General features: G+C 44.5%; 1 protein-coding gene across 1 annotated transcript in view; it reads left to right on the plus strand.

Annotated features, from left to right (window-relative positions):
* The window catches only part of LOC117761158 (receptor-type tyrosine-protein phosphatase T-like), a 136,860-nt gene that overhangs the window by 107,817 nt on the left and 10,569 nt on the right, over positions 1-18,474 (plus strand). The window contains exons 17-22 of the mRNA XM_034584819.1: positions 6,103-6,188; positions 6,907-6,943; positions 7,417-7,514; positions 7,968-8,084; positions 13,777-13,931; positions 16,769-16,904. Coding sequence (XP_034440710.1) covers positions 6,103-6,188; positions 6,907-6,943; positions 7,417-7,514; positions 7,968-8,084; positions 13,777-13,931; positions 16,769-16,904 — 629 coding nt within the window. The remainder of the gene's footprint in view (positions 1-6,102; positions 6,189-6,906; positions 6,944-7,416; positions 7,515-7,967; positions 8,085-13,776; positions 13,932-16,768; positions 16,905-18,474) is intronic.

Consider the following 18,474-nt stretch of genomic DNA (forward strand, 5'->3'; position numbering starts at 1 on the left):
CATTCTGAGCTGTTTGACACACCAGCTGCAGGGAGCTCTGAATAAGCTATTACACACATTTTAACACCCATGCGCACTAACACACTCACAAACATATGCATGCACGGACGCTTTTACACACTTCTACACCCTCCACCATGCACACTAACACACACACACACACAAATATATGCATGCATGTGGACAAAAGGGCTACTGCACACACATGCACAGAAATACCACACACAAGTTGCTGATGCTAGAACACACACATCACTTGAAACACTTTGGAAAACTGCACACGCACACACACACACACACACACAAACCTTTCAACACAAAAACCCCAAAGATGTTCCAGAACATACGAGTACAGCGGTGGTGGGGAAGTGACTAAAGATACTTTAACACACTTACACGCCGCTCCGTCTCTTACACACACACTTACACTCAATCACACATGCTATTAAATTCCCTAATGCCTTGAGCTGCGCTGACGGCGGCGTGTGTGTGTGGTGAGTGAGTTGAGCTCCGTGGGGAGTTAACTGATTAAGTATATCTGTGACAGACACAATCCCTGCTTAGTGGCGACTGGAAAAAAGGAGGCGAGGAGAGCGCGAGGAGGAGGAGGAGGAGATGAGAGGGAAGGAGAGGATGGAGGAGGAAAACTTCCCTGTTCAGCAGTTTTAACTTGCTACTGCGGGCATCTCCCCCCCCCCCCCCACCTCCATCCTGTTTCTGTGGACGTTCGACGGAGGTTTGTCTTTTCTCAGCAGCGGAGAGAACAGGTCACGCGTCTTGTTAAGTTGCTGAATCGCTGTTGTTGTTGTTGTTCTTGGACCTTTGGCTCCACTTGTCCTGTTTTACTCGCTCACATTGCGTTAATGTTAATCACCTTGTTTCTCATTGTGCAGTTGATTCGACTTCTGTAATGTGAGTGATGAACTTGTTTGGTCTAGAAGAGACATTGTAAATATCTCAGAATGTGCAGTTGCTGTTGTAAAGATACTCGATTAACAGGTAACACCTACGATAGGTAATTGGTTATTAGAATTCATTTGTTGTAGCTGTACCACCCTGGGAGGTAATGCTGACATGGGCAATGTTCATATTACTTAGCAAGTATGAATACTATGGTCTTATTACATATAACACTTGATTTTCTTTGACTTCAAATGGCAGTGAGTTAAACTTAGTTGTGCATACTCACCTCACGCACTGTTCAGCTGTGTTAGACCAACTCGTTTTAAGAATTAACAAGTAGATATAAAGGAAACACAACTGAAGACTATTAGATGTAGTATTTATTATTTATATTACTGTATATACTTTTACATTTTCAAGGCAAGTCCCTTGATTTTTTTTAAAGTAAGATCAACTTGTCAGATCTTACAGTGCATCACAAACTGACTTTTAGTTTCTACTTTTAACATCCGAGGATCAATAAAGACTCATGTCCTCGATGACAATAAACTGACGAGGCTTTAACATCCATCATCGTGGGAGAAAATAGAAGAAGGGTCACGGGGGGGGGGGGGGGGGAGTCGTTTAAAACAGAGGTTTGAGTTACAGTATTTTTAGTTGGAGAAATCTCCCATCATGCATCTGTTCTGCATTAGAGCCACTCCATGGTATGACATTATCTTTCTCCAGCGTTGTGAAATAATCCCTAATGGGCATATTGAGGCATTGCATTCTCCACCGCTCTCTGAGAGCCAGAGCTCGGTTCCACGTTTGCTCTTTTCAGGCGTCGAGGAGACAATGGAATGTGAACGGCAGCAAGTGGAGGTTTAAACTGCCTCATAACGGAAATGACCACAATATATCTGCAGGACACTGATATGGTTTCTATTCAATATCTGTGACTCAGCAATTCATTTGTCCAGGACTCAAACCCAAGCCACGTTTTTTTTTTCCCACAAAGGCTTTTTAAGTATCATGAGGCGAAGGTTTTGTGATGTTTTGGTTTCCGGCGCAGTCCCAACGTCAAACGGTTTATATTTAAATGTCTTTGTGCCTCATCAAGCAAGAAAAGTCCCGGGAGGACATTTGTCTTGTAAAATGGCAATAAACTCATCCCCAGGATGTTTTAGATAAGCTCCTGCTCCACCTGAGATATTTTTAAAATGTGTGTCTCACTTTTGATGACGTGGAAAACAAAACTTCTCCGTGACCTTTGATTTTTTGTCTAAGAGCCGCTCCTGTTTGCTGTCGCGGTGCAGCTGCAGTCATTAGGCGCCGGTGGCTTCTGCTTGTTTTACTCGTGTACAGTGTCTGTGCAGCTTTCAGTGCACACAATCTGAGCTGATGTCCCCAAATTACAGCTTTCTGCTGCATTCAGCCGCCCCTGCAAATCTCTCCGAGATAAAAAATAAAAAAAACACACAAGTCTGTTTTGTGTGGCCTTTACTGGACCCCTCAAGTTAACAAGTTCTCCCCGGCAAAACTTTCCCAGTGGCTGCTGGGGTAATGGGGACGTGGGAGAGGAGAAGACACAGAGAGACTAAATGGAACCAAACAAAAAGCAGAAAGTGGCGGAAAGAAGACGCTGCAGGAGAGGAGGGGGGGGGTTGTTGCAAGGTCACGAGGAGAAGGAGACAGAGCAGAGGAGTGGAGCTCATTAATGAGTAATGGCTTTGTGGCCCTTTGCCCTTGGACACCACGGCTCCTGATGATTTTGTTGTTTTGCTCCGGTGCTGCAGATGCCAACATGAGCCCTGATGCAGACTCTGGGTATCCGTTCCCACATCGTAGACTGTAAACGGACGTTGCGTCTCCACTTCCTGCCACTGTACAAAGATTTAGCCAAATGTGACGGATGCGGACGCTGCCAATCTCGCGCTGGTGTCATCGTCTGGAGTCAGAGTTTGTGCATTTAATGAACTTGCGTGGGAGTATTTTGATCGATATGTTTGGCTTCAGTTTTGAGGAGCTGTCATGTCGTCCGTCTTTGATCCAGATGTGGGTCTGGAGGACGGAGTTGAGCCGATACATGACTCAGCAGAAAACTTCGGAGTTAAGACTTTTTTTTTGAAATATTAGAGTTGGCATTTTATCTCGATTTGAATTAAGCACAAGTTTGTAACATCAGACGTAAGTGATTCGACTTCATTGAGGTTCCTGTGTGCTTGAGGTTGTTGCTGCTTTTAGTTTGACACTAAAATCTTTCTTAAACTAATTTTAATCTTTATCTCACTCGATGTGCACACACACACACACACACACACACACACACCCTGTCAGCCTCTTCAAACCTGTGGCCTGTGTCCAGAACTGCAGTGTTTGCGAGCCAGTACCTCCTGCCATCTCAGCCCAATTAGAAGCTCCCCTCCCTGGGCCGAGAGAAGTGGAAAGGGCCCCTCCCTCCCTCCGTCTAGCCCGGTGGCTCTCGTATTATGACAGCCTCTGACACTGGCCCTGTGTAATTACTGCTGTCTGAGGGAGCCCGACAGCATGGGGCAGGAGGAGAGGGAGAGGAGGAGGTAATGACAGAAGAAGAAGAAGAAGAGGAAGAGGAGTGAGGAAAAGGAAAGGTCGGGTTGGTGAGAACGATGAAGGATGAAAAGAAGAAGAGGCAGAGAGACAGGCAGAGGAAAGGCAGAAGTCTGGCAGATGACCCCCTGTTGAGTCTGCTCTTACATGCAGGGTGTGTGTTTGTGAGCGAGCTGATAGCTGATGACAGTATCTTGTACCTGCAGAGTGGAGTCATGCTGCCGTCATTGTTGCCTCTCAGCCGGAAACTGGGAAATTACTCCGATATAGAAGCCGCACCAATAATTCTCCCGGAGCTGATCCGAGACGTGATAATGAAAAAGGGGATTCACCGAAAGCCTCCAGATTATACGCGTCTACTCTGTAATAAGGCTTCATGTTCGGTGATGTAGCGTCTGACGCCAGTGGAGCGAGTGACTCTCATCCAGGGCAGGAAAGAGGCAGAGTGTGCAGATGAGGCAGAGTGGATCTGTGAGGGATTGACCTCGGCAGCAGAGATCGTTTGAGATCTGACACATTTCAGGGGTAACTCCTGAGGGAACCTGAAGGAAGGCACGTCTGACTTTCTGCTGTTGTGGGGACTTTAGCTTCTGGAGTCAGTTTTGCAGACTGAACCCTGGACAATCCTGACCAGGCCAGCCATCGTTCAGGAGTTCAGGAGATCCACACAAGTCGGAGGTGTTTATCTCTCTGGCCTCATGAAGCATTTTAAGATGCATTTCCAGGACTCTGCATTTCTAGCAAAGGACCAGGGTTTAAAAAATTCAGGGGGAAACTTTTACCCCCCAAATAGTCCCTGCTTTGGGGTAGTAGTAGTAGTTCGGGTGTTTTGTTACGAGTGCTCGTCTGTTTTCCGGTCAACAGCAGCACGGGGGGGGGGGGGGGGCTGTACTTTACCTCGTGTTTACTCTTGTTGTAGTAAATTAAAGTACTACTACTTGGCTACTTTCCCTCTGGCTCTTTCAAATGCATCACGTGGTCGTCAGCAGCGCCACAGTCCGTCCAACATCAAGGATCCTGATGCTCAAAGTCAAGCTCCTCTGCTCGCTCTGATCCTGATGACTCCACTGGAGGGGTCGTTCGGTGCCCGAGCGTGAATAGAAAATTCACACATCAACTCCAAGATGTTCACGCAAAACAAAAAATGTGTTTGCTTACACTTGACAACACGATTGCTCCCGTGCTCCGGCTGTCAACACAGAGGGAGGCTGCATGGTTACGACTGGAGATGTGAGTCGGCGGCCGCTCGGTGGATCTGCTCAAACTGTTTTCGAGGCTCAAAGCGACGGGTGAAAAATGAAAAAGCTAAGAAAATGACATGAAATTTGAAAAGGGGCGTCCGTGTTGAAGATTTGACAAAACCTGTAGTTTATGGATTAATACAAAGAAGTCACAGAAATGAGAATTTAATGTTTTGTACGATGTGAGTTTTCTCCCAGTCCCTCTTCCTCTTCTTCCTCTTCTTCCTCTTCTTCCTCATCCCATCCGTAGTCTTCCCAACCTCTATATGTTATTACCTCTCCTCCGTACGCCAGAAACCAGTCTCACCGATGGCCTGTGATCGCACTGTTCAGAGAGGGAAAGTGAGGGGGTTGAGTGGAAGCTTAGAAACACAAGAAGAAACAAAAAAAAACCCTGAGAGAGACGAGTGGAGATAATCAGGATAAATCATCTGCACTTATCTACCGTTGCTACGTTACAGCTAAACAAAATCACCTCTGGCCATTAGCTATAATCACCCCCATACAGCGCGTCTTAATAATATGGACGACTATTAGAGGCCAGGACAAAATAATTGACTCTAAAAAGGGGAGGGATGAACAAAAGGGGGGGGTTTAGATCCGGTGACATGCCCACACCACAGCACGATGTTCGAGCTCAAGTGAAAGGTTGCTAGATATATATATATATATATATATATATTTATATATGTCTTTAAATGATCATTGATGTTAACAGTAAAAATGTAAGTGATAACCTTGTGTCTACATTGACTTGGAGCCACTTTTTAGAGAAGTATTTGAGAGTCAGCAGAATGGAAACAGTAACGTTAATAAAAAAATTGACACGTACCATTGGTGGTCATGTACTGCTGTGCAGGTATAAGTTGTTATGGATCGTTTGACAGTAAATAAACTCGTTTCTGCAGATAGAGGCAGCTCGTGGTAAAACAGGGTTTGTCCCATAAACCCAGACTCATCACAACAACATGTTATAAATCTGTGTTGTGCAAAATGTTTACTGCTGATGTTACAGCTTCCATTAAGCTCATCTGAGTGGAACTCGACTGGGCTGGAGTCAAAGGAAGTGACCGAATAAAGCCAAACCAAAACCAAACCGTGCATGTTGAATCTTTCCGGATTGTTTTTAAGTCAGTCGGTCAGAAGTTGTGACGCCTTGGTATCCTCCAGATGTTTTTGGGTTGAAAACATCTGTTGCCACCGAAGGAAGAAGACAACGATCTCGGCCACAACAGGTCACCTGTCAGGAAAATGTAAAAATGCGTCACGTTAAGAAGTGAAACCAACGACGGGAGCCGTGACGTTCGTGGTTCGGACCCCAGCCAGACAGTTGCTGCTCAGATCTGTGGGTAAATGTAACTTTAGGCCTGTTGTATTTTTCTGCTATCTGACCCCACAGACGACCACACCAGAGTCCGCCTGCAGCTGCTGGAGGGAGACCCCCACTCCGACTACATCAACGCCAATTACATTGACGTGAGTCTACACACACATTTTGTAATGTTACCCTAGACGCCAGACCCTCGCCGTCAGAACCTCGTGCTCTCGACCCTAATTCTGACAAAAACTACATTTGACATGAACCCAAACTAGTCTCAACGTCTCTGACGGAGGTGAGAAGCAGAAAAAATATTAAAATTCACATTAGTCTTTGCAAAAATGGAAGTATAATCACAGACATGCATCCATCAGTGTGTTTCCTTCGTTCCTCTCCTCCGTCCAGGCGCTAACTTTCCAATTTCATCTCTCACCCACAACGAGGGTCTTAATGAAAACGGTACAACATATTTATTTGGAATCAAACGGTCAGTGAAGAGAACGCGGTGCATACAGCGTGGTCTTAATGACAATATGGAAGTGATGAATGTTTTCATCTCAGCAAGGTTATGTCTCCCACAGGGGGGGTGCGGGGATAATCGCTGGTCAGAGAGTCATTGCTTTTCATGGAGGCAAAATTAAGATTCCTCCTGTCATTTAGTTTTGTGTTTGTTTGGGGGAAACGACCTTGAGTTGTGCTCTCCGGGACGAGTGGAGGGACTGGACAAATTACAAGAGCCCCACAAAAAAAAAAGGGATGGAAGTAAGAAATAAAGGAAGGTGGGTAACGAACTGAAGGAGAGAAAATGAGAGGAAAACGGAGGGTGAGGAAAAAGACGGAGGTCGGTGACTAAGATCTTTTGTTTCTGTCTCACAGGGGTACCATAGACCCAGACATTACATCGCCACACAAGGTAATTAAAGTGACGTGATGAGTGTGTGCGGCAAGACTGTGTGTGTGTGTGTGTGATTCCACATTTGTGCAGGTTTAAATGTGTGTGTATAAGTGTGTGTGTGTAGCAGCCACCTGGTAAATGTCGTCCTTTCGGGCTGCGAGGCTATTAACACAACCTCCTAAATCTAAACCGTCCTATAAAATCCCCGTGACAAATTTAAGACCCCATTACCTCAAACCCACGAACCACTATCTGGGGTTGATAGCATGTGAGTGCATGTGTGTGTATAAGAGAGAGAGTGTGTGTTTGTGTGTGTGTGTGTGAGTGCACATGTATGGTTATGTGTGTGTTTGTGTAAGTCTGATGCATTTTCACATGATGTCACAGTGAATGAGTTTGTGTGTCAGTATGTTTATATCTCTAATTTCTTCCGTGTGTGTGTGTGTGTGTGTGTGTGTGTGTCTGTGTGTGTCTGTGTGTGTGTCTGTCAGGGCCCATGCAGGAGACGGTGAGGGATTTCTGGAGGATGGTCTGGCAGGAAAACTCGGCCTCCATCGTCATGGTTACCAACCTTGTGGAAGTGGGCAGGGTGAGTTCATCATCCGAGGGATTACTGTGTGTGTTTGTGTGTTTGTGTGTGTGTGTGTGTGTGTGTGTGTGTGTGTGTGTGTGTGTGTTTGATGTAGAGGCTCCACACCTGTAGAGGTAGCGGATTAGGAAAATCAATAATTCAAGTTATTGTGTTTCTTTCAGAATTGTAATTACATTTACAGTCTAATCACAGTCAAACAAATCAATCAATAATTAACTGATTGAGCCTGATCTACAAACTACCGGCAGCTTATACACATTCAACAATACAGTTTTGTTTTAAAACCAAAACAAGCCTCGTGTGCTTTTTGGTTGCAAACTAAAACAGGGATTTAAAAAAAAGAAAGATTCATCTGTTATATTAATCATGGTGATCGCCTTCGCCTCCACCTCATCTGGAAATGAGGCAGATATTCAAATTCACAGAACGACTGTAACTTGTCCGTTGCAGGTGAAGTGTGTGCGGTACTGGCCCGACGAGACCGAGGTGTACGGAGACATCAAGGTGACCCTGATAGAAACGGAACCACTCGCAGAATACGTCATACGGACGTTCACCGTCCAGAAGGTAAACGAGATCCGCACAGAAGCTGAATGTTTAATGTGTGCCTTCATTATCAAGGGGCTCCGAACCCGGCGTATCAAGGGGATTCGTGCAATTGGAGGAGAAACACAGAAACGCATGAATGTAAAGATTTGTTTCCTCACATCACAACAGAACAATGCATTTGATGTCTTTGTCGTAGTGTTTGCACAGGATTTGAACATGGCACCCGGATGTTTCATCAGTCGAGGTCTATTCCCATCAGACCTCATATAGGATTTGAACCCCTTCATGTTCTCAAGCTGCTCAGTTTCTCTCATTGTTGCTCGTAACTTATCGCTGCCATTTATTTATGTTTTTTTCAAAAGACCGAAACCTGGATTACCATTATAGCCGATGTGTGATTGGGGATTTGAGGCAAGCGAGTGTTGTTATTTGTTTGTTTCTCGCTGTTTAAGAGGACGCTCGAAAGCGTAATTGGGGCCCTTGTAATCAGGCGGGAGGGATTTCAGAGGAGAAGAGACGAGTGAGAGCAGAAAATGTGCCGTCATTGTTGCGCTGCAGTTTTCCGAGGCTCTATACAGTGAATGGAAATCAGCGTAAACACTTCACGAGAAGAAAACAGGGCTCGGATCCAAATCCTTGATTTTCTGAACCACTCTGTGTTGTTTTCAGTCCCTTGTCTCTTCTTTCACTGTCGCTCTTCCTCATCATGGTTCATCCATTGTTTCTTATTTCACCGCGTATGACTTTCACCTACTCATTTGTTTGATATACTTTACAAAAACATTGTCAGAACAGCATAGACAGATACTGAAAGTCCTCTTTCAATAGTTATTTATTTCATTTAAAGGAAACATATTCTGCTTCATAATAATAATTGCTAACTTAGGGTTAGGGTCCCTCCTTTTTCCAAGTAGAAGCTAAAACTGTACAGTGACAAATAAAAACATAAACAATATATATTAACACTTCACCACTGCATGTTTATTTCCACACGCGTGTGATACGTCATCTTTCCTTCCTGCTGTCTTGTGTGTTTCTCTCTCTCTACCTCTGTGTGTCTCTCTACTTCTTCTCCAATCCTGTATTTCCTTCCCCCCCGTCACTCGTGTGAAAGCAGCTTATGAAGACGAGTCTTCGAGTCCTCGCTGTCAGCTCATTTAGCAAGTTATTAATCCATACCACCTCTGAGTGTGTGTGTGTGTGTGTGTGTGTGTGTGTGTGTGTGTGTGTGTGTGTGTGTCCGCCCAAGTACTCAAAAATTCAAAGGAAAGCTGCTTTTGAAATGCCTGTCATTCTGCTGTATGAATAAGTAGAAATACACACCACACACACACACACTAATACGAAATTCACTATCTTTAAACTACAGTAGGATTTGCGACTGTGTGTGTGTGTGTGTGTGTGTGTGTGTGTGTGTGTGTGTGTGTGTGTGTGTGTGTGTGTGTGAGAGACGGAGGTAAGCAGAGTTTCCAGGTTCTGCATCACAGTTAAACAGCTTTAATTGCAGTGAGTAGTGAGAACAGGGTCTTAATGAAAAGGTTTGTTAATGACACGACCAAGGAGATTAACTCAGCACTGAGGATGACAGGGTGTGTGTGTGTGTGTGTGTGTGTGTGTGTGTGTGTGTGTAGAGATACAGGATGGAAATCACAAGAGAATCATAATTTAATCTGAGAAACACATGACGGACATGAAATCATCACAGGAAACCAAACACAGCCTGAAGGGGTCAGACACTCGTCTGAAGAATTCGTACAAACCATAGTTTCATAGTATTTTTCGCACCCTGTCAACAAACAGGCCTCAGACACGTCCAATGGATCACGTCCAGAGCAGCAGAACACAGGCTGGTCTGTGGCTCACGGATCTGGACAGAGCAAACAGTGGCAAACAGAATCACAGCAGAGACCAGACTGAGCAGTGCACACAGTCCACGGGCCAACACACTCAGCTCTGAGGACCAGCACACACACAGTACACAGATCGGACAGATGGACTGGGGGGGGGGGGGCTGCAGAACGGCCTGTTTACTGTATGTGCAACTATAGAACCTCCCTGTGAGCGTGTCCGTCCTGTTGTTGGCCACGTTCACATGTCTCCGGGGATCGGTTGGTCCTCCTGTGTTGTTCCTCAACACTCTAACTGAAGGAGTTCTTCCAGTGATATGCGATTGATTTTGTCTGGAAAAGGACAAATATGGGCTTTTTTTTATAGATAAACGGTTTGTTCGGGCCTTTTGTAACCAAACTTCAAAAAGTCCTTGAACTTTAATCTTCTTACGAACCTAACCAGGTGCCGAACGCGGACCACTCCATAAACCAGTATAGTCCATGTCTTTATCGTCCTGTTATTCATTGTATTGCATTTAATCATAGTTTTCTGATTATAGAAGCTGTTTGTGCCATCATGTCTATTATATGTCTTTTGTACTTTTAAGCCACCGTCCCGATTCCTTTGTGATTATTAGTTTATCTCCCTTTCATTCATATCTTGAACTTTGTTACCGTCACATTTACCCTCGATGTTTTGAGTCTTTATTTATCTTCTATGTGATTTGTACAATCTATGGAATCCCGTTTAAGCATCTGATGGAAAACACGGAAACGCACGTTGAAATAAAATCCTACAAAAGAGTGTGAGGTCACAAGGTCAGCTTTAAAACTATTCAATCACAGTTTGAATGCCAAAGTCATATCTTGAGTATTGGTGCTGTCCGCCTTGTGTCCACACTTTACCATCTCACCACCAGAAACCAGTAACACACCACTGGGATGTGGTAGAACATCAGAAATGATATCGTAGAAATGGTGTAAACCTGGAGCAGACACTGATGAAGTCTTATCTCAAAGACCTGGAGATGTTTTGAGAGCAACGGGAGGAAACCCAGTATTAGAATGGTGTTCCTAATAAAGTGCTCGAGGAATCTAAAACCTCAAAGCGAGCTGCATCTGAGAGGTTTTAGCTGTGTGTATAATTTGTTATTCACCAGCAGCTAAACCACTGAAACGATTTACATTTTCTGGACTTGTTGACCTGGAATAGAACTGAGGAGAATGTGTGTCCTGCTGTTAACTTTAATGTTTGTGCATCATGAAGATTCACAGCAGAACAATGAGACATTCTGTCCCTCAGCCGTTGCAAATTTGTCTTAATAAGAAATTTTAAATATGAAGAGAATGGTAAAAATTGATGCTTTTATGTTTTTTAAGCCCACCCGTCATGGTTGTGAGGCCTTGGCTGCCGTCTATCGATTTAGAGAAGTAATTTCAACATCACAAGAGAGCAAATCAATGGAAAGTCGAGTTATCAAATCACCTCGTGGTTTTTCTGGGTTTTATTTTTCTCCCGTCTGCTTCCCTGCGTCTCTGTCTCTCTTTGTGTGTCTCCGTGTCTTCATCCTTACCCACGACACCACTTTTCCTCCGTCTCACTTTACCTCTCATCTCTGTGTGTCTCTGTTTCTTGACCTCTACCTCCGACTCTCTCGCGTCTGCCGGCTTCTCAAGTGATCACAAGAAACTCAGCCAAAGCAAACAATCCACCGCAACCTTGTCTGTACCAGAACAGAACGGGCGCTTTCAAAAGAGCAATTTCCTCTCGGTTCTATTCTCGGAGAGTAAACTGAACTGAGGAGGACGCGGCTCCCTCCATTTAAGATCTGTTGTAGTTTCCAACAGTATAAGACGATCCATCGGCGTGAATTATTAAAACAGGGGCCTGTGGTGCTGCGGAGACTCTAACGGCTGGAAGCTGAAGAAAAGGGTCATACATATCTAATGCCGCATTTTGGAGCTGTCAAAAAGTTGGGAAATGTATCCGTCCCACGAGGAGAGACGTGGCTGGATGCCCCAAGATGCCCGTCAGGATTCGGAGTCGGATCTAGGAGCCTTCAGGCTGCTGGAGTGTAGTCGCCTGTCTTCAGCAAGGTGGCACGCACCGTCGAAGCTACACGGTTCAACCCGACAGGTCTGAATTTGACAGAGTACACGGAGCTGTCCCAGAAGCTTCATTGACAGTGTGTGACGTCCTGGATTTGTGGGCCTGTTGGGGCAGCAGACACAGGTTCTCAACCCAACATTGACACGACATCGCTTCTTTAGTAGCTTCAACAATCCTGTCGATTAACATCAAGTTAATACGTTACAGATAAACGTGATCATCTGGCCCCCTGGTGGCTGTAAATCCAATAGGTTTCCTCTTTGAGCTCCATTTCTCTGCTCCACCACCTCTCAATGGATGCATCTGTCTTTTAGTTGCTAATAGAACCACCATGTTAAACAGATATTTGCTAACTCTGCCCTTCGTTAGTGTATAGTCGGGTTTTCTCTGTAATCTGCCGCCTGTTGTGGCCTGAAAACAACACAATATCACAGCTGTGAGAACAAATCAGTGAAGTTATGGACCAGTCGGACCATGAAGATGATATTAATATGATAATAACAATTTAATTAGAGAAAAAAACAACGATAGCCGCTTTAAAATTTAAATCGGACTTTATCAACTATGTCGCAGAAAGAATTGTTGTAATACTTGAACTCACCACCGGTGCAGCAACTTTATAAATCTTAATTTTCCACAAGGTCGGCTGTGTTTCCACCTGTTTCAGTCATATTGTCCAAAAACGAGGACATTTCAAAACAAACAAATCCCAGTGTCCTTAACTTCCATCAATCCTCACCGCATTGGCTCAGTGGTTTTTTGTGTAATCCTGTGAACAGACAAACTACTGTTACTTATAACATCATAAACATTTCTTTACTTTTTACTTTTTTCATACACCGTGAAAATCAGGTCTCTAGAAACGAGTGATTCTCGTAATTACGACTTTAAAGTTTCTTGCGTCGCACCATCGGCAGCAGGATCTGGACTGAGCCCGAACTAAAGTCCTGTTCCTTCTCCTGTCGAGCAGGAAACACTGAAGACAACAATTTGTTAATATCAATCTATTAAGCGTCAGAATGTCGTCTTAACGTTCCCATTGTTACACAGTAAAGTATTTACAAGCTCTTCGTGTTTCTCAAAAGTCCGTCATTAAAATGTCGAGATGCTATCACATGGGGCGCCACAATCGAAGCCTCTTGCCATTTTCATTTCCCTATCATCTCTATTGTCATGCACTAATCTGTCCATTTCCATATCTCTGAGAAAGTTGCAATTCGGATTTATTTTTTAATCTCAGTCTTTAAAAAACCCTTTTTCTCCAGCCAGCAGGATCTTTCTTCACTGCTGAAATCAAAGTGTTTTTCCCAGTATATTCAATTTCATAGTTGCAATAACACATTATTCTGTTCATCTTCGAGCACTTGTGATATTTCAGCTCTCGCCGAAAGGAGCCAAAACTGCCTGTTAGATATCATCTTCTTTCACTCCTTTCAAATCAGGCGGCTGAACCGAGCCGTGACACTTCCTTTCCTAAAAGGGCCATCGTGAGATTTGTGAAATCACTTCATCTTTTTTTGAGTCAGAATGTCCATCGGCTTCTTCACATTTCCCTGTAAATTAGGCAAATGAGCCTCTTGTTCCCAGAAGTGGCCCGAGAGCCAATCTCCACATCCACGAGATCGATTTGTTCTCCGTAGGAAGCCAAAGATCCGTGATATGTCTCCTTGTCTCCCCCCCCCCCCCAAAAGAGCCACGATGAGATTCACCAAATGGCCGTGGGCTTTTCACGAAGAGGCAGAATCTTACGCCTGCGTGTGTTTCTTTTCAGAAGGGTCACCACGAGATCCGCGAGCTCCGTCAGTTTCATTTCACCAGCTGGCCGGACCACGGCGTTCCCTGCTACGCCACCGGGCTGCTGGGCTTCATACGACAGGTCAAGTTCCTCAACCCGCCGGACGCCGGGCCCATAGTGGCGCACTGCAGGTGAGAGCACAGGCGCACAGTTACAGGTTTGGTTCGGCAGGTAAACTCAACTCCCTGAACGCTGCCGGTCGGTGGCGGCAGAGACGAGGAGACAAACAAACACAGCGTCTCACTCGGCCGTGCAGAGTCTCACGGGGCCAGTGGAACACAAAGCGTTAAAAACAAGCACACACACTGTTCCTCTGGTTCGTTTGTTAGTCTGTCAACATGTTTTCTATTTTGATTTGATTTATTTCAGGCATATTACCAATTTTTTGTTTAACATAATTTAAAATCAGGATTAAACTTGTTGTTTATGATGCCAATCACTTTTTACTGTGTTTACATACGTGTGTACACTCAGCACCATAATCACCAGTAATTATGTTCGACACATAGAGTTGTTATGTTTTGTTGTTATTGTGCTAATTGGAACTATTTCTGCGCTTTGGTCCATGAGAGACTATTTGTTCAGGTGTTTACTTTCTATGAGGATAAATTCATTTGAATTAGACTTAAACAGCTTAAAGATAAACTCCTCATGTCATATTCTAACCACCCATCATCCTGACCATACACACTTATTGTACTTTTGCATAATGTCTAAAATAGGTCATTGACAGTTATTATAAAACAAAAATAAACACTGTTTTGTGAACTGATACACACAAAAAAAAAACGGTACAGGTTTAAAACCCTCCTCCACCATGTTAGCAGACGGTAAATTCCCATTTTTAAAAGCTATATTTTATGCCCTTTTTACTTTAGAATAAATCAGATGAGAATTGAATCTGTATCATTCAATAACAAAGCTGTTATATTGAATAGTATCAAAGCTGCACACAGCAAATCATCTTTTTCAGACTGTGAGTTTTTTCCCTTTTCCTTTCCTCCGCTCCCCCCCCCGTTCCTCCTCCAATAAAACAAGTTATCAGGTTATCAGTATCAATACGATCTCACACACACACACACACACAAACCAATCTCCCTCGTCCGTAAATTAGATCAATGGCGTTAACCTTTAGAAAAAGTGCCCATCAGAGAAAAAAGAGAAAAGAGATTCACCTCCCGCCTGCTTTTATCCCGCCGCCGCCGCCGCCGCCATCATCATCTACCCGGAATGGAGGAAGAACAGAGAAATGACAGTTTGAAGATCCCCATGGTGGCAATACATTTAACCTGCATGTTCTGTTCTTTACGGGACGTCGCAGTTCAACCAGGGGGCCGGGCTGTCAGCGGGCTCGAGCTTGAAAAGGTCAGCACCCTGACAAGCTATGAAAAAAAGGGTTCGGAGCAGATTCCTCGTATTGCCACAGGCATTTTAATTTAATGTATTTCATTTAGTGGCCCGGCTTACTGCAACAAATATCCGTGAGTGGCCAGAGAGGGAATTAAACTACTAACCCTGCCACGCTTATAGCGTTTAGGACGGTCTCTATTCACACATCATAAGTTCAACAGTTTAGGACAGTTCCTTTTTACCTTTGTATTTATAGTTTTTTTTTTGCATGTTTCTGCATATTTACTAGATTATTATTTAGCAATTTCTTCTATTAAATTTTAAATTCAAAAACAACTTTATTTGTCCCCAGAGGGCAATTCTGAGGCACATAGTAAAAACACAAAATTAAAAACAAGAAAGAAAACACACACTCCATCGGTGCAATGTCCAGGGACATTTAAAAAAATCAGCGGATTATACTAGAATGACAAAGTAAGAGAAGTGTAAATGAAAACTCAGTGTAAGAACGTGAGACTTTGAAAAAGCAGAGGAGTCGAGGCAGCTTGTTCATCACGGAGGATTCTGCTCCTGTAACCGGGCGGAGGTGTAAACGACGGGGACAGAGACCGAGCGGCCGTTTGATGGAAGGAGAAGTCTGCACTCAGACACACAACGGACACACAAACAGGGCGAGCGGCGTCGTAAACACGCGGCCGCGGTATGTGGACGGACAGGCAGGAACTTATGGCCATCACTTCCAATTTCCAGGGGGCGCCGTGACGCCGTTGGCCTGTGTCACGAGGCTTTGAGAACACACACCTACACACATGCACACACGCGGAGGCCCAGCAGGATTCTGCTCTCAACATTAATCACAGGGGCTGACAGGTAATCTGCAGAGGCGCTCCCCTCCTTTCCTCTCTCTTTCTCCTCTCCATCTCTCCTTCCCTCTCTCACCTCTTATCTCTCCCTTCTCCCCCCCCCCCCCCCCCCCCCCCTGCTCTCTCTCTCCCCCCTTCTCTCCAGCTGTCTATGGGGGACTGTCAGGGGGATTGCAAAGTGAAAGATAGGTCTCTCTCCTCCCTCTCCTCATCCCTCCATACCTCATCCTCTCAGCTCTCCCGCTCCATCCCTCTATCTGCACCTCCTTTCCTCCCTCGATCGCTCCCCGGTGACGACCACTTCTTCTTCTAACCTCCTCCCACCGGTCCCCCCCCCCCTGCTCTCCCTCCATCCATCCATCTGCTCGTCTGTCCCTCCATCCGTCTTTTCCCTCAAGGAATTACAGTTCAGGATGTGTCGCCTTAACACCTGACATGGGGTATTAAACTGTGTGTGTGTGTGTGTGTGTGTGTGTGTCAGGTAGAGAGTCCACCCTTATATAAGCTCCCACATATATATATAAGATCTTCAGGAGAATCCTCATTGATCTGAAAACATGTTTGCATTGACCTGACCTCTAGTGAAAGATTATTAATAACGTGTTTTTCCAGTTATAAAACATAAATCTCTGCTGCAGCTTTGTTCCGCAAAAGTCTTTTCATAACAACTGGGGGCAGTTTCAAACCTACACAACGGGTGTCATCACCAAAGACGTGATGTGTGTGAATATGACGAGGCGGTTGTGTCCCTGCAGCGCCGGTGCAGGGAGGACGGGCTGCTTCATTGCGGTGGACATCATGTTGGACATGGCAGAGAACGAAGGCGTCGTGGACATTTTCAACTGCATCCGAGAGCTGAGATCACAGAGAGTCAACATGGTGCAGACGGAGGTGGGTGTACAGACGCACAATGCATCACACATGTAACAGCACGTAGATCAGAGGTGACCTGGCGCAGGGCAGAGGTGATGGTGCGTGTACACAGACACACAAACACTGTTTTTATTACACAATCGGACCTTTGTAGGCGGAATGAAAGTGTGTCCACCTCCACATCTTTTTAGATTTATGTGGTAATGGTGCCCAGTTTGTCTTGTGAGCTCATGCTTTGTGCAGTTTGTGTGTCTGTATTTAGTGTTGGAGAAGCTGAAGGTTAAAAACAGAGTCTCGGGATTTCTGTCTGCTTTATATCATCAGTCTATAACTGTGTCTCAAGCTAATGGGTAATAAACATCTGCTGAGTAATAGATTACTTTCATATAGACACAGACACACACACACACAGCTACACGGCAAGTTTGTCGTCACGTTGTTGTTTCTACGTTTCCAAATAGTTGTTAAAACTTAAAATTACTTTTTATATTAACACTACTTAACTTTCTTCAGGGCCAAAGTGATTTCATTCATTTGTAATTCCTTTAGTTAGTTAGAACTCAGTCTCTTCACTGAACTGATGAGGTTCAACTAGTGTTCAAGCAGCGACTCTATTACTATTACATCACGAGTTTAATTAGTAAACCAAGCTGAGTCATGAATTAGTGAAGTTTTCTGCCTGATTTCTTGAGGTTTATATTTCATTTCAGGTCGTTTTGTCAGTTACTTTCTGTCCTTTACACAGTGTCATCATTTGTTCTTATTCTGCACTTTCAATCACTTTGAGAGTCTGTCTCTTCACACGTTTCACTGCGGAACAGAAATATTCATTTCGTCTCAAGCTACCTTAAGCCGACCTAATCCGTCCCGCCTCTGCATTCCATTTGTGCCACTGATGAAAACCTTTCATATCCTAAAAGTCAACTTTACCAGGAATAAACAGCCTCGTGTTCCGACTGACAGCTCGAGCCTGCAGCCCGAGGCTGGAACTGACTTGTGAATGGGTTTCAGAAGAGCTGGGTTCAGAAAAGTTACCCAGGGCGACACTCAGAGTGTTTTCATATGACAGCACTGATATGAAAGCTACTTTAGTTTGTGTGTATCTGTGTGTGCACACTTACATGTGTGTTTTATGCCTCTTGAAACCAAGCTAAATGCATCCTAACCTCCCTTTTGAATATGTGTGGGAGCAATTTGTGTCAGAGCTGAAGCTGCTTGAAGCTATTATAATCCTGCAGCACACAACGCAGAGCAATTAATCTTTTAAAAGGAACAGGAAAGTGTGTGTGTGTGTGTGTATGTGTGTGTGTGTGTGTGTGTGTGTGTGTGTGTGTGTGTGTGTGTGTGTGTGTGTGTGTGTGTGTGACTACAGTAGGTAAAGGCCACAAGAGATGATCTCAGTGATGCTTTTAAAACTCTCCTCCCAATCGCTAACATTCGACAGAGATACAGAGATGAAGCAGCAGATGACAAAGACAAGTGTGAGAGGAAGAGTGAGAGAGAACCATGAGGCAGAGAAAGAAAGACTAGATGAACTTGCGGGACAGAAAGAGAGGGAGGTGCATTAACATGCACAGTGGCGGCTGCA

This window comes from Hippoglossus hippoglossus, chromosome 5 (assembly GCF_009819705.1).
Source record: "Hippoglossus hippoglossus isolate fHipHip1 chromosome 5, fHipHip1.pri, whole genome shotgun sequence".
Taxonomy (NCBI): Eukaryota; Metazoa; Chordata; class Actinopteri; order Pleuronectiformes; family Pleuronectidae; genus Hippoglossus; species Hippoglossus hippoglossus.